Raw genomic sequence first — 22,120 nt, 5'->3', positions numbered from 1 at the left:
ACGACTGGAAAACAAATTTATAACTGGTTCAGATTCATGAGGAAAACACTCAGCAATATCTTCATTAAAAGGCATTTTACATTCGTTAAGGCTTGAAAGCAAATCTTGATATTTTATCACCACAGTTAAAGGTCTTAAGAAAAGCAAGTAACCATCATTCGGAGTGTCTTTATAAAATGAAATGCTTGCTCTTTACAAAAGCTAGGCATCTTTTGCTAAATTAGTTAACTCTCCAGCTTATGAAATGGGACAACCAGGTGCCCAGGAAAGTAAGACAAATTCAAACATCAGCTAAATATTTTATATTTTAAATATATGCACAGTCAATATTATGAAATCTTAACTCTACACAAAATACCTTAGATGACTGGATCCTTAAAAGTATGTTTTGCCAAAAAACAGATTGCTTTTATAGAAATACAGATTAGCCCAAACCTCATGTTGAGGCAATATTTTATTTATTTTTGGTTGTGGGGGGAATCGGATCTATTTCTTGAAGTAATATTAAATGAAATTATGCACACTTTGGATCATGCCTAATTATGAGATGAAAGCATCTTGAAACAAAGCTGGGAGCAGAATATCGATGCAAGGAGAAGAGTGTGCATCGACAAGGCGGGCACCCGTTGTCTGATTTGAATGGAGAAGAGCAAGGGACAGAAGACAATGGGCTGTGTGCAGGAGGTCCTGTTCACTTAAGTTCTCCTAACATCAGAACTGGGGTGCTTCACATGCGCGCTTCTTTCTCTAATGCTTTCTTAGGATTCTTTTTGAAGTCCTATCAAAAAAATAAGGAAGTGATCCCTTGGGAATCATTGAACTTAGTTTTAACCATGAGTTAATGTTTCCTCTTTCCAAGGAGGGTGACACCAGCATCTTGATTCACTGTGCAATTGAGATGGCTCCTGGCCAGTGGGCACTGAGGTGAATCATAGAAGCACCTACTGGATACCTGCTGCTTCTGGACCAATTTAATTTTAGACACAGACCTCTCACGATGATGGTAAAAATCCTTACTAGATAGACCTGCACCTTCCTGTCTCTGCCTCCCTCTTAATTCTATTTGTCCAGGTCTTGACACTTCTTGGGACTCTCAGATGGTCAAGGTCTACTCCAGGCATGATCCACCTTGTGACAATTCTAAGATGCTTGGTGTTGTCTGTCTGCAGAGTGGCCACGGGGCACAGGTGCTGTGAAGAGCTTCTGTTGTTTGATTTGGCAGGTGCCTGAAAACACAGCACAGGAAACCTCGCTCTTGGCGTGGCCTTTTTCTGATGAAAAGATCAAGATCCTCATGGCCCCACTAGCACAGGAAGTGAACGCCAAGGACAGTGCCATTTTCTGGGAAACTAAAACTAGTTTGGGATCATGTGGCCAAATAAGCTGATTGACTGCATTTCTGACCTTTCAACTCATTTGTGTTGAGCTACCTGTGGTGCCAGATAGCTACAGCCCTTGTTTAGAGGATAGTCATACTCATGTCTGTGATTCTGAATTCATCAGGCATTTGACTTCCTTGGCAGGAGATGAAGAAACTATGCTCTGGATCAATCAAGAGTTTACGTATCCAGGTCATCTCTTATAGTTATTAAAATCTTATTCAATACCTTCTCTCTGGACCCACCTAAGAGGTAGGCAGAACTGAACAGATGGGCAAATTCAACTCAGTCATTCTGAGCTTGACTCTTGCTTCTGCGTCTGGCGCCCACTACCCTACCTCACAAAAAAAAGTGACTTGGAAGTCAAAAGGAGAGAAATCAGTACAAAATAAAATAGGTTCTCAACACAAATAAATCCCCTTTCTGTGCCACAAAAATGCTTTCTGAGGGACCAATATTCATTCAGGATCAATTACAAGGATAGCTCCTGTCCTAAAACTCTGGAGTGCGGATCCACACTGCAAATCCTTCAATGCTCCCTGAGTTGGTTCTTGGGACACTGAAGGACCTCACCGCACTGTCGCTGAGAGATGCTGCGCCAAGTCATAACCGAAGCTCAGGGAGACTGAACGATCTGGAGAAAAATCTCTTTTGGGAAAAAAAAAATAGAAGGTCATATTATTCATATTATTGTTATTTGACTATACTATGATAAATCTGGTCATAAGACATAACTCTTAGTTAGTAGTCACTTGTGCTATATGATAATCTACTGCTGAACATAAAGATATTTCTGAATTAAGTACCCAGAAGTGCCTCCCTTCCATCAGTCCTCCCCCTCTTTCAAATGGTTATAATTGAGCATATGACACCCCCCTCAGTGCCTAAATATTATTATTTATGTAAAACTAGCTCAACCACAGAAGGAACATCTAGAAACAACAATATTGATTTTGTTTGGCCTGTTTGTTTTTAAGCACTCGCCAGTTGCTGGATTCTGGATATCAAATCCGAGCCCCCAGCATCCTGCCAACTCCTCTGGGGTGCAGCTGCTCCACCTGGAGCCCCATCCTGTTTTCTCTGCCGCTGTTGGCGGTGCTTCACAGATGTGTTTCAAGAACAGCCCGACTGTGCGTCTCAGGAAAGTGAACTGCCTCTCAGGCCGTCCGCCTGTGCTGTAAATTTGGAAAAGGATTTCTGAGAACAACAGGATTTCACACTAATTAAAAGGCCTTCGGGATCATTTGAGCCCTCATCCCCCAAGAGGCCCGTTTGGGGCTTTTCCCTGCAGTAAAAAGACCTGTTTCCTCACCAGTTCTCCTTTTTAAACATCTCCAGGGGCAAAGTTTCCAGGGAGACCTGAAAAGGTTCCGTTAGAGGTGAAAATGAATCAACTCATTCTGCCTTTTCAAAGCTTTCTCAGGCTTATAAAATGTCCTACTGAGAAGTTTCCTCTTCCTCCACGGGCTGCAGGAGCCCTTCTGCTTCCTCTCCCCAGTTTTGATCAATGGGTCACTTTTTTCCTTCAGAGATCCCTGGAGGCAGGTATGACCAGGGAGTGCTTGGGTTAGAATTTGTTGATGTTTCTATGGAAAGGACCCGTGCTGTCCTGCCCTCTCTGAGAAATGAGCCAAGTCCAGGGCCTTTCCGGCACTTGGGAGCCTCACCCTCTACCAACAGGCGACACAGAAGGAAGGGTTGTTGAAGGTGAGGGCCTGTGGAGGGTGCATGTTCTCACAGGGCGCCCCTGGGAGACGGAGCTGATGATTAGTTCATTTTTCTTAGTTTCCTCCGTGCAGGTCCCTGTACTAGGGCCGGGTAAACTTCTAAGGAGGTGAAACTCAAGGAGAATGACTAAAGAGTGAAATATTAGCTAACAACAAAAAAAAAAATTCCTTTTTTTTTTCATCTGGCAGTTGAGTCTGATGGTAGGAAAATTAACCCAGATGGGTTCCTATTTTTCTTTGCATTCATACCACATGGTTTCCCGGTCAGAAAGGCCCGTGGACTTTCTTCCTAAGGTGTCCCATGATCATGCCACCCCCTGAATGGCTCTCTCACCCATCAGAGCTGCAGCTGACTCAGCCAGGAGCAGCCGTCTGAGAGCACCCAACCGGCAGACCCGCATTCGGGAGCAACTTGGAGAGACTGGAAGACATTTTTGGCCAATTCTTGGGTTTTTACTATAAGGTTGGTAGTTACATGACATCACCGGTCCAAGACTTAGTTAGATAGATAAAGAAGACTGAGGACCAAGGAACATGGGACCTCAAAAAGAACTCCTTTGCCTTCACCCACCCCTCCTCCACCCACCCCCATCTGCTTCCTCACAGAGCAAAACCTCTCATCCATAAGCACCGTCAAAACCAGACATGCAATCTCCATGGAAACAACTACTCCTCAGCAAGCAACCCCCTGACAGATAGACCCCCGTGGGCCTTTTGGCATCGGCACTGCCCCCCTCCCTCCCATTCCCAGTCACTCCGGTTTGGAATTGCATGCCCATTTTCTTTCCTGGCAAGGCCCAGACAGCATGAAAACCAGGGGCAGCGTCAGCCGGGTGCACAACAGCACTGCAACACTCCCAGCACTGCGGCAAACAGACTATGTGTCCGAAGTGACCTTCCAACCCGGCCTTCAGCAACCAATGACAGAAACGCTGGAAGTAGCAAGTGACTGAAGGTGTGTTTGCCAGATACCCAAAAAGTCCACAGCCAGCTGGGTCCTCCTGCACTCACTCTCTCTGTCTCTCCTACAGGGCGGCGGGTCTCTGAATAAGAACGAAGATGGCATTTGTCCTTGACCTTGCAGATACTGACGAAGAGGAGGGCAGAGGAGGAGCTGGCCTTGCCTGTTTCTAAAGCATCTGAGAAGGAATTGCGATGTTGGCGGAAGGGGCCAGTGGCAATCCCACGTGTGCGCTCTGTAACACTGACAGACCCCAAATGCGCTGAGCCCGGATCGGGGTGGCAGGCGGAGAGGTTGACTGTTTCTGTCATTTCTCCTTGCCAGCTTCCTGCACAAGGAGGCCGGGCCTGGGGCTGACCTCCGTGAAAGACAGCAGGCTGGCGTTCCCATGATGCCAGCACAATGAGGCCAGGTTTAAAAAGTGTTTCCCGAGGCAATGAGGAAGAGGAGTCTGTGAAGCCGGAGTCCTGTGGGAGTAGTCGAGTCCTTCTGCAGCGGGGATGGGGCGCGACGGCGGTGCTCAGGATTGGCTGAGGCGCTTGGCGACATCGGCGTAGGCCAGCTCGATCTCTTGGTCAGCTGCACAGGTGTTGGTAAACTCGTCCCGGGCGTAGGCATTCTTGAGGTACCGCCACAGGCCTGTCATCTCGGCCGGGAAATCATAGTTGCGGTATTTCTTGGCCACAATCTAAAACAGAGATGGTAGGACAGAGGTGGTGTGAAGACATGAAACGAAGCATTAGAAAGGGTTGGGGACCCGCCCAGGGTGTGTGCACAGCAGGAAAACCTCCATACATCACAGCGGGTCATCAGCAAAACGTTTGTAATGCAAGGGGGCCCTGCTGCCCTCACTTTCTTTTATTTTTTCAAGTAAATATAATTTGCCCTTTGACCTAGTGGGTCCGCTTCTAGGAATTTTTCCTTAGGAAATAATCATGGTTGTACACAAAGACTTAGCTACACAATTATGATCCTAGAACCATTTTGAATAGCAGAAAATTGAGCACAGCACCAATGTCCAGTAATACGTGAACAGGTAAGTACGTTACTGCACATAAATACAGGGGCATGCTGGAGGGCCACTAAAAATGACATTGCCGAGGGAATCCAGTGATCTGGAAAACTCTTCAAGACAGACTGTTACATTTCAAGTGGAAGTTTAATGTGTTTGGAGAAATTTGTAGGATGATTAGAAGTATATATACTGATACGTTACCAATGGTTAGGTCTAATTGATAGAATTGTAGATCATTTTTTTCTTTCCTTTATCCACTTTGTGTTACATAAGTGTTCTTATTTATAGAAATAAAAAAAACACATAAAAAGTAAGTTAGATGTTGGAATGTACATGTAGGTTCAAGTTATGATGTGGGAGTGAGCAAATAGTGGTTTCTATTCCCTCCCTGGTTTGCCACACAGGGGGATGGAGACCAGGAGAGTTCTGGGGAAGTGGGGTTTGTGTTGAGAGAAACAGAGGCATAGTGGTTAAAAACAGGGGCTCTGGATCCCAAGTGACTGAATTTGCAATCCTGACTCCACTTAATAGCTGTGTGACTTTGGACATATTACTTAGCCTCTCTGAGCTCCAATTTCTTGGTCTCTAAAATAGAGGTAATAATAAGACCTACCTTGGAATAAGAAGTTAGTTAATACACATAAAATACTTAGAGGAGTGGCTGGCACATGGTAAGAACTCAATACACATCACCTATTATCATAATTCATTGAGACCCAGCTTCTGCCCATTCGCATGCATTTTCTTCATGGGTGGGAGCAGGGTGGTCTTGTTAATGAGGTCTCTCTAGCCAGGGCGGCTTCGTGGACATGCGACCTGTGCAGTCTCAGCGGGCCTTGTACTCAGAAAGGCCCTGCTCTTGGTTTAATGCTCTGGTGTCAACGTGTGGAAATTCTTAATAATTTTTTAACAAGGATCCCCTGTTTCCACTGTGCACTGGCGCCTGCACGTTTGCTGTCCTGCCTCCAGCCCTCGGGGGCTGGGGTGGGGATAGCAGAGAGCAATGAAGCTCTGTCTTCTGACACCTTCCCTTGCTTTCTTTTTTAGAGATGGAGCCAGATCATTGGTCCTCAGATAGATCCTCCCACTCAGAGAACCCCCAGAGCAGCCACTCTGGGCTTTCGTCTTCATTCTGGTGCCGGTGATGTGCGGAGTTCCTCAGAAAGCTGTGCTGAGTGAAGGATGATCACCTATTGCAGGAAAAGCCACTCTCACAGATGGGTCCACGTTCCCACAGACATGTGGGGACATTTTTTCCCTTCCACGCTCCTAGGCCAGTGTTGAACTCCTGTTACAACACTAAGCTATATTCTATTCCGAATCACAGTTATTGCTTTAGTGTCCTTTCTCTCTTCTCTAGCTCGTGAGCAGTGTGAGGATAGGAGCGACAGCTTCTTCATTTCTGGACCCCTCGGTAATCTCGATAATGATGTTGATCAGAGGAACGACGACAGCAAACTTTTATTCACTGTCTGCTCTGTTCCAGCTACTACTTTAAGCACCTTGCAAGCTACTTAAATCTGTAAATAACCCTATACATGGGAGTCAGTTGTATTCTGATTTTATAGATGAGAAGAGTAAGGCAAATAGAGATTCAGTAAGTAGGGATTCAGTGAACAGTTGTATTTAATCTTTGCAGTCTTCAGTTATGCTCATATCAGACAAGGTGCATCTAGTGTCATATGTAATAAAATCACTTAATTTTAAAGACTGAAGATTGTTAGCAATGAGCAAACTGAAGCCATGACAGAGTAAGTGACTCACACAATGTTACACAGGAAATGAATTTAACCAATATCGGTGGCGTAATCATTAATGTGTATTACAGTTCTTGCTTTCCAATCCACAGTTCTTTCCGCTTTGCTGCTCAGCCCTATGTAAAGGACAAAAGGTGGGTCTACTCAGAATGCCCCACATGCCAGTTATTAATCTATCATTGCTCATCTCCAAACCTGCCCTCTATTTGCTCCTTTGGGATGCTGAGCTGGGGCTGTGCAGACCACATCTCTGCTTAGCCAGTGAGTCTTGGGCTGTGCTGGGAGGAGCTATGCGAGAGCCTGCAAGGCCACAGGAGGAGGGAGGGAGAAGCCCTTTCCTGTTGGCTTCCTCTTCCTGTCGGAGTCTCCCTGCAGCCCAGGAGCAGCAGGTGAGTCTAGTTTGCTGTCTTCCCAACACTCATGCAACCAGCTTCAGCACTCCCGCTCAGAGCGGCCAGGGCACAACAGGGACCCTGCTGTCGAGGTCGGGTCCCAGCCAGCCCTAGTTTGGACCCTAGCACCAGCTGAGAAGCACTCCTACCTCAGGGTGCAGGTTCAGCTCTGCAGGACCCCTGAGTTTCTAAGTTTTAATAATTCCAACCTCTTCTCTTCATTCCCCCTGCACCAGGGGTAGTTGTTGCCTCCTAAAGATAGAACCTCCTGGTGCATTTTGCCTTCTCAGTTCCTCAACACATAGTACTTCTTTATATTAAGTTCTCTCAGTTAAAATAGCTGGCTTGGCCTGGCTACTAAAGAAGCCACCCCACACTGTCTTCCCAGAGCACTTACAATGAGCGACATAGCGCCAGCAGCCACCACCAGTCCTCCCGGTCTCTCCCTGTTCCCTGCAAGACGAGGGTGTCTTGGGTTGGCCTGAGTGCCTTTGAGAAGAGGCTGTCTTGGCCAAAGAGCAAATCCATGCAGGAGTTGGGGGCCTGATTTGCCAGAGTGGGTGGAAGGGGCCCACAGTAAGGTGAAGGGATCTATCCACAAAATTTTTCACAATTGCATGCTGATTTATAGAGCAGCCTTACGGCATTCCATGCTGAAATTTTATTTTCAGGTTTTAAAGTATAGAATATTAGCTTTAAAATAGCAGAATTGCAATTTATGAGTATATATTTGTGTTTATCTTTGTATCTCCCTTCCTGTTTGTTCCAGGGGCAGACCGCAGTCACCGTGTCAGGTGAGGGTCCCCATGCCGGGGAAGAAAGGCCTGCAGACGCCCCTCCCTGCCAGACCTGCGCGCCCCTGGCCTTGGCTGCTGAGTTGGTTGTTTTCTCACTCCTTGGCTTGACTTTAGGAGATGAGAACTAGAAGGGAGCCGGATGATGAAAGTTCAAGCCAGGCTCTCAGTGAGCGCCTGGGCCAGAGCAACTCAGCTTCCTTGGTGGAGAGGAACCTGCAAGTGAGCCGGGGGCAGAGAGAGCGTGCGAGCAGCAAGTGGTTGACAATGTTCACGTGGAGCTCTGACGCCCGCAGGAACTTCCATGCTCATGTTCTGCCTTCGCTCTTTCATGTGAAAAGAGTCAGCTCTCACAGCCCAGATTAAGTTTTGGCATCTGAAGTCAAATTGGAGGCCCTGACTTGGCTTCCCTCTTGCTCCTTCTGAACTTCAGAGCTTGGCCAGGTCCCCGGGATCTGATAAGCCGCATCAGCAAAATCCAAGGAGACAGGAGCCGAGGCCTGGCCTTTGTTCCCCCCATGACCATCTTCGTTCTCATCTCCGGCTTCTCCACGTGAACCTACAGAACTTCCTCCAAGGACAGGGATTAACTTAGGCATGCAGGGCTGGAAAGAACTGAGGAAATCACAGGATGAAGCACGAGGCTTGGGAGATCCATTTGTTTGCCTTATTCAATAAATAACTCTCGAGTGGCTAGTCAACACACGTTTGAGTAAAAGAGAAGGAAAGGAAGAGGGAAGGAAGAAAGGAAAAGAGGTAAGAAGGAATGCAGTCCCCTTCTCTTGGGCACAAGAAAAAATGAATCCCAAAAAGATTAAATGACTTGCCCTAGTTCATGCTGCTAGTTGGCAGCAGATACAGGCCTAGAACTTGGGTCTTCTCATCTTTCCGTATATCACCGTGACACGCTGCGACTGAACTGGAATTACATCATCCCTAATGGTGCTACTTGTTCCTCAGGAAAAAGAGAATAAAGGATGCTTTGATGAGTGGTGCATGTGACAATTAATAACTTCAAGGAATCCTAGCTTGGCTGGACTTACAAGTGACCATTGGCTTGGCCCCAGACCCAAAGTGTCTTCATATTAAGAGGTTGTATGTGCCCACTCCATCAGCGCTGGTATGCATCATTGCCTCCCAGTTCCCGGCTCTGACATAGGCCCATGGGAACACTAGTGCACACACAGCTCAGTGATTTCAACTCAAGCTGGTATGTGCTCTGATTGGAAGGAAGCCAGCATTTCTGGCCTAGAACTTCAGCTGAAAAACTAAAGGTATATACCTAGCTGATAAATGATTGAATCTGATTCTTCTTAGTGAAGAGTACAAATAAACTGGGTATCACAAAGATATGTACCAGGTGACCAAATGATCAATCTGTGAGTGTTTATTAAAGGACCACCATGTACCCACTATCATTCTTGGAGAAGGCCCTGTCCTCACAGAGCTTATTGTCTGACTGAGATGATAAGATATAGATGAGTGTAAAGGTATAGAACAGTGAAGCTACCTGATACCAGGCTGGCGAGGGCAGGAAAGGATGCGAGAAGAGGTGTTAGCTCAGAGAACTTAGGGGGATACAACTGCTGTCTTCAAACGAGAAGAAAGGGAGCAGGAATGTTCTGTGTTGCTCCAGAGAACAAATGGGTAGCAGGGAGGCACACTCAGGCCCAGTGCAAGGAAGGACACTTTAATGATCAGAGCTGTCCAATGTGGTAGGACTGGCTTGTTGGGCAGAGAGCTCCTCATTCCCAGAAATGCATAATCTCTGCTTCGTAGAAGATCGTCATAGACACAATAGAAAGCAGTCCAGGTTGGGTGGGAGATTGTTTGGGATGACATCTAAATGTTCTTCTTTCCAACTCTCAGATCCTAAGATTGGTGTGTAGGAGAGGATTCTACTACATGTTGCAGATGGTCAGTAAGTGCAATGATAGCAAGAAAATAACGTCACCATTTGTAGCTTCTTTCTCTTCAGCTGCTAGATGAGGAAGATGAAGCATGCCTACCTAGAAAGCTGCTAGAGAAAGTGAGAGGGGGGATCTGTGCACAAAGGAAATGTGTATAGAGGGGACATTTAATAGAGCTGTGGGGGAGTGGCCAGTGAAAGCCTGTGAGGAAGAGGCCTTTGCAGTGATGTGATGATGTACAATAATGACAATTGCAACTATTCTGTATTGAGTCCTTATGATATGCCAGGCAGTTTCATGTCATATTTACTCTTCCAGCAACCCTAGAAGTAAAGCAATCTTTGCCTATTTTACAAACAAAAGCTGAAGCTCAGAGAGTCTACACAGCCAGCAAGCAGTCGAGACTGACCTTGGGCTCCTATTATCTGACTTCACATCCAGGCTCTTGACTAACAGGGTGTCCATGACTCATCCACACAGGTGACCTGGGCCTAAGATGGAGCTGGATCTCACAAGAACCTGCAGGTAGAGCTCTCTTACCTTGACCACATGGAGCTTGGGCAACAGATTGCAATCGGCCAGGGTCAGCTCGTCCCCATCAAGGAACTTTCGCCGGGATGCCTTGTGGTCATCCCCACGAGTGTTGGCGTCGATCTCCTCTGGGAGAGGGGTGTTCAGGTAGTCATCCAGCTTCTTCAGAGCCTTGGTCAGGCCTCTCTCAAGGGCTGGCATGGAAGAGCAAAAGAAAGGTCTTTGGTCAAACTTCTTGCCAATGGATACAGCCACAGGGTCTTCAGAGGGGAGTAGCTCATCTAGAATCCTGTCCCCTTGTCACAGTGCCAGCTCCCCACACACCACAGAATACCTGGGGACCATTAATGCAATGCAGTGGAAGTGTGCTAAATAGCCCCAAAAGGCAGACTCTAACCAAACAATAAACACCAGCTAATCCTTTATTTTGAATAAATATATATAGAAATATAATAGTTAGGATATATACCAAAGCTTTTACAGTGCTTATCTTGAGCAGGTACAATAATACTAGTCAACTTTTATTTTTCTTATCTATATTTTACCAATATTCCACAATAAACCTACATATTAATTTTGTAGAAAGAAAGGGCTATTAAGTAAATAAAAACTGCACAGAAATCCTAGGATAGAGAAATGCACCAGATTTTGTGGAAGCATTAACTATGGCTAATCCAACCTGAGAAGAGTTGGGGACAAGGCCTCCAGGAGGACACGGCAGAGGAAATAGAGCAGGCCTGTTCGGTGTCGCCCCCAAAGAAGCGATGGGTGTCAGGGAAGCACACTTGAGTTTAATCTGGGGAAGATTGTTCTGAAATTCAGTGCTGCCCAATGCAAGGGCCAGTGCACCAAGCAGTGGGCTCCACCAGAAATGTGCAACCACAGCTGCATGGGAAGCTGTCATGGTTATGGCTCAAAGAGTGAGCACCCGCGGGGGGACGATAATGTGGCAGAAGACTTTTATAGTCTTGCTCCAATAATTGTCTATCAAATAATTCATGAGTAGAACAAAATACCCAAAATAACAACTGTGGAAATTCATGATCACTCAAAGTCATTTTTCCCAGAATCTCACAGTCCATCACAACCATAGAACACGAACACAGAAACTTTCCATCTGAGCTCAGAGGACTGACAGGAGATGGCTGGCTGGGTCATCAGCCACTGCACCTGTGTCATCAGCCCTATTCCCACTGGCTATTTTTCCAGACTCTAGTTTAGAGTGTGACACTAAGATAATGGGAGTCGGTTCTGATGCTCATTCCAGCAGATACAGGGGGATGTTTCCTTCTGGAGGCAAAGCAGAGAGGACTGTCCTCGTGTTCAGATTTTCCCAAATGTGCTTGCTGTGAGCCACTCCTCCCATAACCCACTTTTGTCTGTTCATAGAAGGCCTTTTGTTTGAGACAATGGAATGACACCAGCCCAAGATAAATGAATTGAACGTTTACTGGAATGTTTGAAAATTGGCTGGAGGTTGGGCATGGTTTCTCAATACTTCCTTCTCCCTGGTGTAGCATTTGAACTTCATCATCTGCTTTGTGTTTCCAGTTTGGGAGAATAGAGTAAGCAGGGCTGGGAAAAATGCTTATATTCCCTTTAGCAACTGTCTAGACTGTGCTGGGGTTGCAAGACTATTCAAAGGCAAAGGCAGAGGATGGGTACTAAACAATACTTACTATGCTTTTTCCCCCGAAGCACTTTTGATTTATACTGGGTTTCTTTGCTTACTTACATGCCTCTACCCCTTTCAACTATGGAGATTATGCCAAAATCTTGATTATAATGAAGAAAGGAAGAATCAAATATTGTGCTTGTCAAAATTTGACCAACTGATATCAACCAAGGGAAAGAGAAATATGATAGGAAATGAGACATTGCAGGTTCTAATTCCAAATGCCCCTTGTAGACCCAAGCAGGCCACTACACAAGTCTGTGCCCAAGTTGCCGGGTCTGGGAACTGTCATGAAATTTGGGCGAGAGGATCAGAGCAGCAACTGAAGCTCCTTGGGAGGATAGTTCTGGATAAATTTCAACTACCTCTCTACTGGCTCCCCAAGGTGGAAGGGATACAGTTTGGCAGTGGGAGTGGTTGTTGCTTTATGTCGCAAGTGACGTGCCGTGTCACACACCAGGTCGGTCCTTTCTGAGGATGTCCTCTGTGAAGCAGTCTCATTGCTGGGGCTTGTGCATTTTTGATCAGGAATGTGAAGGCTGGAGTTGGTGGTAATCACGGGAGAGAGAAGAGAAGACGAGGCAGCAGGGACGGGGCCATGTGGTATGGAGCTAACTTGTGTTTCAATTCTGACTCTGCCCAAGATGGATTCACCATGAAGCTGCTGAGCCTTAAGCTTCGAGGTCCCTTAATTGCCTGGGCCCCTTCCAAGGACTTAGACTTGACTTCAAAAATTCCTTATTTGTACTTACTGTATTGGCTTCAGATCACACAAATCCTACATATGTCCCTGATTCTGGCACTTAGGCGTGATTTCGGGCAAAGTTCTCAACTTTGCTGAGCTTCAGTTTTCTCATTTCAATAATGGGACTAAAGACCCCTAATCCTCATAAGGCCGTGGAGAAGATTAACTCAGATAATGCAGCGAAAGTGCCTAATACAGTGCCTGGCCCATACAAGGACATCATTAATGGCGGCTGTGCTGTTACATCACCAAATGTGGGGCCATCATCCTGCTGTCTGTTCCTCACTCCATACTCTTGGTTAGTATATCCCTGAAAATTCCAAGGTATAGCAAAGGACAGATTTTAAGAAGGCCCAATACTGTGGCCAAGTCCCTAGAGAGGGAAGTCAATAGCTTGGAGATTTGCTTCCCTTACCTATCTGATGTACAGCAAAGCCCTGTATTTAATGTACAGTCTTATGCTCCCCTGGGATCCTCCTCAGTGACAAGCTGTGTTGAGAGGCACAGCCAGAGGGAAAAGATGCCGCATGCCTGTGTGCTAAACCGCTGCCATGTGATGGGGTAACAAATGGCAGCACCCACATTCTTTGCCAGTTCTTTTCCTCCTACCTGCCAACACACACTGACCCTGGCTCAACCTGGCATCCATAGAATTTAATGATCTCTTTGGGCTGATGGCACCAGGTCATGAAGCCATTTGTGCTGAACTTTCTGCTCTGGTAGGAGTAAGGAGGATGTGAAAGAAACCAGACATGTGACAAAGAGATGTGAATGCCTTCAGTGTTTATATTTGAAACTCTCCCTCCAAAAGACGTCCTCTGAGTTGCTGGATGGCATAACACTCAGACTACAGCACCCGAGCCTGGGGTCGGTGCACCCCAAACCCTGGGATCACTCACATCCCAGGCACTTGATGGATACCTGGTCCTTTCCCTGCTTTCTTCCCCTCTCCGCCTCTGCTCCCCATAAAGATTTATTCTGTACCACACACAAATGCACCGGGTAAAATATGTGATGAGGAAACAAGGGGAATAGTTCATAAATATTCTCAGCCATATGCAAACAATCTCAAATTTATTTTTCTCTTTTTTAAGGAGGAAAAAAAAAATCCACCCATTCCGTGATCACTTCCAGATTCATTGAGGTTGATATTACATAAGACCCAATATTGTTTTCTCGTTGTAGAGAAATAATGACTTGGAAAAGGCAATTTGAGCTAAGAAAATAATATATTCTTACCAGGGCATGGAGGCTGAATGGGGAACTGGGAGCCAAGATGCTAACCCAGCCTCCAGCAAGTTCTTGCAAGCACAGCTCAGCCCCAGTTTGCTGGCAGGCTCAGGGCAGCGCGGGTCCTGACGAGCAAGCCCTGGGCTCAGAATTCACATGGAGAGGGGCGGGTGGCAAAGGTGGTCTTTGAAAGGACGAGAGCAGCTCTGTGGCCCAGGTGGCTGCACGCTCAATCTCTCACGTGTGGTTTTTCTCTGGTATGTGCACTTGCGGTGAAATAAGAGTGAGGGGCCACCTCTGACCACTGTCTGCAGCCTGGATGGTCTGTTCGACTGTCCATGGAGACGGGGATGGTGGCTACTAGGTGCTGGCCAGGCTGAGCACCCTCCGCCCTGCTCTGTTCCTTTCATTGCCCTAATCCCAGCCCCCAGCACAACAAGAAGAAACACTCACCAACTTCCTGCAGTGAGCCGGGGATGTTTATGCCCCTACCATTTAAACACACAATAAGGCTATTGAGATGGGAACTATTCCCCATTCTCATTTGACAGATGAAGAAACTGAGTCTTGGACTTACCACATACATAGGCTTGTGCAAGCACACAAACAGCTGGGGCCTTAAACTGTTCAAACTACTCCTGGGATGTACAATGAAAATGTGCCATGTTTTGTTTTGAACTGCTGTGGTCTTCCAAACTCCCAACCGCTGGGTAGTGGGAAAACAGCAACAATTTTAATTTAGTCCATTCCGGATTATAACCTAGTCTGATGTAACAATCGAAATAGTCCCTCTAGAGAATTCTTAGTCTCTTTTGCATAAAAATGATCAGTTTCTCAGAGACCCTGTCCCTCCCTGGACTCATGGGACTGGGGGTTGGGAGAGGAGGTTCCTGTGACCTCATGGCACCAAGGAGAGGGGACTTCCGGGATCTATGGGGTAGGATGCCCTACGAAGCTAATATGGGTTCTTTATCTCTTCTCAGTGTGCTTCCTTTCAGAGTAACCATGGGCTTGTTGGCCCTAGGGTGGGGGTCACAGGTGGGCTGCTTGCCTCCCTCCAAAACCTGGAAGGATACCCAAGCAAAGCACCACTTGGGGCTCCTAAACATCCCTAGTGCCCTGACTGCCCTGCCTCTCTCTTCTTCTTCCCCAATTCCCCCGAGCCAGGAGAGGTGGGCTTTTCTTTTATTTTCCTATGTCAAATAGTCAATCAGCCATAGAGCAGCAGGCCTTCTGGCCTAGCAGCACAGGCAGAAGGGCTGTTTCTACACTGTGAGCCAAGCGAGGCCTCCAGGCAGGTTCTTGGGTGAAAATTGAGATATAAAAGAATTTAGAAAATCTCGAGACAATAGATTAAGGGTTATAAGGCTACTTACTGTCTTGTTCAAAACGCTATTTTGAATATCAGAAGCTGAACATTGAAATCCTTTTTCTCTCTTAGAATTCCTTCTGCAGAAACCCTAATCTCTCTGGGGTTAATGGATGCCTAAGACAGATTAAAATCATGTACTCGGAAAGGCAGACAGAAAAATATTTTCAAAATATTAGGTCTCCTATAAAAGTTAGGAGCAAAGCTAGGATTTAAAAACAAGTCCGTTAAATTCTAAAACTTAAACTTCTCTGACTCTGCAAGGCCACTGCTGGGTGCCAAGGACGGCCCCATTGCTCCCTGGGTGTCCACGTGGCCTGCCACGCACTGCAGGCTGCTCTCACACACCTTCACTCCCCTGACTAAAGAGGTCGTCGCTCCCTCCTCCTACCTTCCGTCTAATTTGATAACATATTTGTGTTCTGCTATTAATGGTTGATTTGAGCTGGAGTTCTCGGTACTTTCAGTGATCACGATTGAGTCTAGAAAGTTCTCTCTGAGTAGAGAGCCTACCACGAACCTTCACATCATTTCTCAGCAACAAACACAAACTCTCCCTGTCCGTGAGGCCACCGCTGTCATGTGGTCTGTGTGACAGTGAAATATCTGGGCAAAAAGTGACAGATCCATTTGGATCTTGCCTATGAGGAAAGAACTATCTAGATATTGAAAAATACCTGGAGGATTCAATGAAGTGTTTGCTTTTCATCTTCTCATTTGAGATCGTGTCGATATGACAAGAGGGCGCTTTAAAAAGAAGTGCAGCTGTGGTTTGAAGGAGACCACAGCGGAGAGTTTTCCGGCCAGCACAGGTTCTTGGAGAGAAAATACGAAGATGGCCACACCCTGTTGACTATTTGATAGTTTAAAACATGAACGTGATGGGAACAAAAAAATCAAGTAACAAGGATTTAATGTCACCTCTTCCTTGCCCGTTTGGACAAAGAAGCCCTTCTTTTCAAGCCCAGCTATGGGAGAGGAGGAGAAGCTGAGGGGTCAAATTGCCCAGGGCCACAGATCCAGGAGTGAGGGGTGCTGTAGCCCCAGCAGGGCCCAGGAGAGTGAGAGGGTGAAGGGGGGTATAGACCAAACAGGCAGAGATGTAGATGCTGTCACGAGGAGCTCACCTTTGAGAAGAGACAATGATGTTCTAAGGGGAATTTTAGGATGTTCAGCTTTCTGATGGGCAGTGTAAGCACCCCCTGCCCCCAAGAAACTTTACATAAAGATCTACATTCATCTCTCAGGTTTTGGAAATTAGTCATGTAGCTTTTCTCAGTTGCCAAAGTCCTTGCAGAGAGAGAAAGGTGGCCCAGGTACAGTCAGGTTACATGAGTCCAAATGACCACACAAAGGCAAAATTATAAAGCAGGTGGAAGCTGAGGTTCTCTCACCTGCTGTGTCACATAGCACTGCTGTGAACACATAGCACGTGAGGGGCAGCTGATCCTCCTGGTCCCTTTGTCTCTTAAAGCAATGTCTACCCCAGGCCCTTAGAACACACAGAACCAGAAATGGCAGCAGAGTTTTAGGAGATGGGAAGGGGGCTTTCTGTCAGGTCTGGGGGTCCCCCTCTGCCATGCCTGGGTCCTCTGGACATGTTCGGATGTCACTGGGAAACAGAGAGAGCCTGAGTCGGGGGTGCCAGGGAGGATCCCCGTGAGGTCCCCTACGAGGATCTGCGATAACAAACGCAGTGGCAGAGGGACACGTTCACGCCAGCACCCAGGGGACTTGGATTTGGATCCTGCTGCTGCTGATGGTTGTTAAAGCATTTTCTACAGTGTCTGGTGCAAAGTGGGGCTTAATTAAAGATGGCCATTATTATTATTATTATTACAGCTGTAGAACTTAAGTTTATGGAGGCTGGGAGGGAAGAAGACACTGAGTGAAAGGTGAGAGAGCAAGAGATCAGCTCAAGGGAGAAGAAGTTTGGTGTCTGAAGTGAAGCTTATTTGAACATTCTAGAACTTTCTAGTCCAAGGGGAATCCTGGAGAGCTCATGGGATGAGGCTCACTCTTGCATTTCCCAACACATTAGGGATCTAAAGTTGCCTGGAATCATCTCTCTGGGTTTGGCATCATTCTCTCCAGGCTACATGGGTGTGTCTAATTTTCCTGGTTGGATAGTTAGAGAATTCATGTCCACCTTTGGCATCAGACCAAGAACACTGGACTTGGCCTCGTAGCAGAGAAAAGGAGGCTGTCAGATCCGCTCTGGCTGTGAAAGATCCGGGGCTCACATGTGGGAAGCGATTCCTGGGCCTCTGTTTCTAGGCAGTGGGGAAAACAGGAAAGGCAGAAAGACAAACAGCAGTTTATGAGAAAGCAAAATGCAATGGCACCTTCAACAGATGCCCCACTGTTGGCTCACGCGGCGTCGGCTGGGCTAGGGAAGAATCTGCGCACAGGCTGCCGCGGCATTATTTGTTTGTTCTAGAAAGGATTTCGGCCCTGGACGGGAGGATGAATTAGATGACAGGCTCCTATAGTTCTGTCCAGTAAGAGGCCAGTAAATAACACTGTATTCCAAAGACAGGGCTCAAGTCTTACAACTATGATGAATTAGGATATACATAGAACGTTGTCAGTTGCCCCCCAGGCCCCTTTTGGTGAAGAGAGTCACTGAGTGAATGCGGTACCTTCTGATGTTATTTCCAAGGAATTTAGGGACTTTTCCTTGAGGAAAAGGCATATTCTCCAGATACATTCTTCCACAAACTCTACAGGGGATCCTTGCGAAGAATCACCTTTTGTATTTAGCCAATCAAGCTTATATTTTGCTTATGTTTTTTTATATATATATATATATATTTTTGAGACAGAGTCTGGCTCTGTTGCCTTGGCTAGAGTGCCGTGGCATCAGCCTAGCTCACAGCAACCTCAAACTCCTGGGCTCAAGCGATCCTCCCGCCTCAGCCTCCCGAGTAGCTGGGACTACAGGCATGCGCCACCATGCCTGGCTAATTTTTTCTCTCTCTATATATTTTTAGTTGTCCAGATAATTTCTTTCTATGTTTAGTAGAGACGGGGGTCTCACTCTTGCTCAGGCTGGTCTCGAACTCCTGATCTTGAGCCATCCACCCGCCTCGGCCTCCCAGAGTGCTAGGATTACAGGCGTGAGCCACTGCGCCCGGCCTATATTTTGCTTATGTTCAGAAGTATTTTACCAAACAACAAAAACAAAACACACACACACACACACACACACACACACACACACACACACATATATATATATTTTTTTTTTTTTTAAAAAAACGGCTGGAGCCTTTGGCCAGTATTTGGCTGTGTTTAAAACACTAGCATGGCAAAAAATTTAGGACAACTTGAGCATGCCTTTCACATAGTATTTTTTTTTTTTAAATAAGAAGGGAGGCATGGACAATATGGACAATTCCAGATCCAGATAATTTTCTAAATCCTCTGAAAGCCACGGTACGTTTGAAGAGAAAGATTCTCAATTAGGTCTTCAAATTTACGTTTCCTTTTGTGCACACAATCTGTACCGTGTAAGTTCCCAAATGTTCACTTATCAACAGAAGGAAAAAGAGAGAGGGAGAGAGAGATTGAGAGAGAGAGAGAGAGAGAGAGTCCAGGGCGAGGGGAGCGAGCTGGCTGGAGCCGGGGAGAATGTGTTTCTGATTAGGGAACCCGGCTCAGACTTTAGCCATGGGGCGGAGGCGACCCCTTCTGGCCTGTCCTTAAGCAAAGAAAACTCTTCTGCGTTTTCCACCAAGAACACGTATGTGTGTTTTCTATTAGGCTTCCCAGAAACTCATAAATGGTTGTAAAACCCATTGTGCTAATAGAAAGAACGACATAAATGCTGACTGAAGCTATTAATGCTGGTTGTAGTTTATGTGGCAGACTGAATCAGGCTGAAATCGGTGAGTTTTTTTATGGTGACTTTATAACAGGTTATTTTTAAGTATCAGGCCATAGATTAGGTTTAATGCTGGTGTTCAAACATTTGGAATGAGCTGGTCAAGGGACATTCTGACTTTATCTCGACCGGTCTAGCGTTTAGGCTTAGAGACTTTCTCAACTCTCCCTCCCCCAGACACTTAGGCTGAAGTCATTTAACCACATTCCGTCTTGCTTCATCCTCAACTGGCCACATCTTTTGTACATAAGCCATTGACAAATTTAAAAACTGCCTCCCTGTCACCTCAACTCTAAATTTAAATAATTACCGGTTTGGGTAATTCTGTGACCATCCTATGAATTCTCTTCCAGTTGCCCGTTCTTTCATTTGTTGAACAGGTGTCTATTCGGTGCCCACTGTGGGCCAGGCTTGGTGGCCCTTGTCCCACATGGATTGCTGGGTCTAGACTCCGACGGAGAAGCTGGGGACTGTTGAGTATATTTAGGAAAACACACACGGTAGTCGTTAAATGAGCTTTCATTGGTTTATGTGCTGATTTGATCACCATTTCTTAAATGACCTACTCTTGTTTAAAAACTCAGCACCATATGCATTTTAAATAATGGATTATATTAAATGTGTGAGATGCACAAGTCAATGTATTGCATGCACAGGCATGGGACCAGCCGGCTGGGTTGGGATCCTGGCTCTGACACATACTAGCTTGGACAGGTTGCTTAACCTCCTGTGCCTCAGTTTTCCTATCTGTAAAATGGAGACCATAGCATGGCATACCTTATAAGGCTGCCGGGAGTAATAATTGAGTCATCAGCTGTAGAGAGGGCTTAGAATGGTGCCTGGCAGTAGGCAGTCTTTACGTGCAATGTGTACGTGCTGATGTATGAGAATCGAAGCATACAAAAAAGCTAATAAATTCTTAGAGTTGCAAGAAAAATGTGGCTCTTGCCTCTGGCCCTCCTTGATAAACATTGCGCTTGACTCATCCTCTGCCCTGAGGAAGTCACCCCAGAAAAATTATGCAGAGTCTTTTCTTGAGTTTCATAAATGCTAACATGAACAGGGACAGTCAGCTGGTCCTTTCATTCTGACTCTGCAGCCACCACCGCAATCGGCCACAGCCAGCCTTAGGGGTGGGTGTGCCCCATCCTTTTCAGAATTCCCCAGATATGCTACACTTACACCCAGACCTCCCTCCCCTTGCTCAGAGCAGTTCCCCGGGTGCCCCTCACTGGTCCCTACATGAATTACAGTTCAAGGGGAGAACCTACCCACTGGTTGTCTCAGTTGCACAGTTTTTACTACATGAGTCCCGTGTCTTCTAAAGTTTGAAGTAAGACTGTAGCAAATTAAATATGCAATGTTATACTTCTGTTTCCTAAAATACAGGAGGGGTAATAATTCAGATTTTGTCAAACTCAGAGGAGAATTTGAAATAGTGTGTCCTTTTGGGCAATGACTAGATAGGATATTTTCACCATAGGGGAAAAAAAGAATTACCTTAACTTGGAAGTGAATTATATGCAAGACTCCATTCTCTCCTTCTTTGTTACTAATAGAAAACAGAATCCAGATTTTTTTTTCAGGGTAGTGATGTACCCAGTCAAAAATACTCATCTTCCCAGATTCCCTGACTTTCAGCTAGAGAAGGCCAAATGACCAGGTTACTACGGCTAATGAAATGTAAGTAGAAGTTTATCAGTGGGCTTCCAGGAGAGATAAGACAGAGGCAGCTGGCACTTCCTGGAACTTGGATGTAATGTCTGGAAGTGGAGCAACCATCTTGTGACATGAAAATAAAAATCACGCACTTATGATGGAGAATCAGAAGCTCTGAGGAGCTGCATCCATGACTTCTTCAAGCAACTACATTTGCCTGGAACTCTCTACTCTCTGGACTTCTTGTTATGTAAGAAAAGCAAACTCCCAGTAAGAAGTAAATATTTATCAAGAGATAAATGAACAGGGCACGGCACATAGTAAAATGCTATACAGGTTTTACTAGTAAAATAAAATAATTATTTGCTTTAGTCACCAGGATCAAGTTTCTATTATATACAGCCAAATACAACCTTTTCCAATACACATAAGTATTGCCAATATTTCATTATTCCATTTTTATTCTAGCACTTTGCACAGTGTCTAGCACAGAATAAGCATTTGCTGAGCCAATGAGCTATTCAGTGGGGTTTGTGAAAAGATGAGGGACTCTGTACATCTCTATATGCTTATGTAACTGGCTTTACCTCGTTAGAGGGCCTATGAGGGTTCCCTGTCTTTGTACAATGATAGCACGTGGTCTCTTGAGAATGGGTGGAGGGATTCTACTAGTTTGGTCTGAGATGCCCTCCCACAGGTCCCAGCCTCTTTGTCATCAGAGCCAAAACAGAAGCATCCCTGCACCTCTCAGCCAAGTGACTCAGTTTGAACCGAGGCAGGGCCAGACCCAGGCAAAGTGTTGGGTACAACTTATCTTCGGGGTCCCCACAATGGAAACAAAACGTGGGAAACTCACTGCAAAAGGTAATGGACATGTGACCATCAGAGAGTTAGAGCTGAGTGCCGTGGGCCTCAGAAATCATTTGGTTCAACGCTCCCCTCCCCAGAATACTCAGGAATGGGAGCGGTTCTGTACATGAGCACTGAGAAACATGTGGACTGCACTGCGATCAAGGTCATCGAATGCTTCTTCCGTCAAGGTTCCTGGAAAAATAATTTGCCCTGTGGCTTCTAGCTGAAAGAACACCAG

The 22,120-nt window shown here is 46.0% G+C and overlaps 1 protein-coding gene across 2 annotated transcripts in view; it reads right to left on the bottom strand.

The window, feature by feature from the left end:
- Positions 1-4,008: 4,008 nt before the first annotated feature.
- The window catches only part of CLIC5 (chloride intracellular channel 5), a 156,790-nt gene continuing 138,678 nt past the window's right edge, over positions 4,009-22,120 (bottom strand). The window contains exons 5-6 of one of the 2 annotated variants that reach the window (XM_012664664.1): positions 10,476-10,660; positions 4,009-4,755 (exon numbers count right to left, since the gene is read on the bottom strand). In XM_012664664.1, the coding sequence (XP_012520118.1) occupies positions 4,588-4,755; positions 10,476-10,660 (353 nt within the window). In that variant the 3' untranslated portion in view covers positions 4,009-4,587. The remainder of the gene's footprint in view (positions 4,756-10,475; positions 10,661-22,120) is intronic. The other variant, XM_012664663.1, reaches the window with a different exon arrangement.

The sequence above is a fragment of the Propithecus coquereli genome, unplaced genomic scaffold (genome assembly GCF_000956105.1).
Source record: "Propithecus coquereli isolate 6110/MARCELLA unplaced genomic scaffold, Pcoq_1.0 Scaffold90, whole genome shotgun sequence".
Taxonomy (NCBI): Eukaryota; Metazoa; Chordata; class Mammalia; order Primates; family Indriidae; genus Propithecus; species Propithecus coquereli.
The sequence above is the reverse complement of the archived record's forward strand: the minus strand, read 5'-3'. Positions and strand labels throughout refer to the sequence as shown.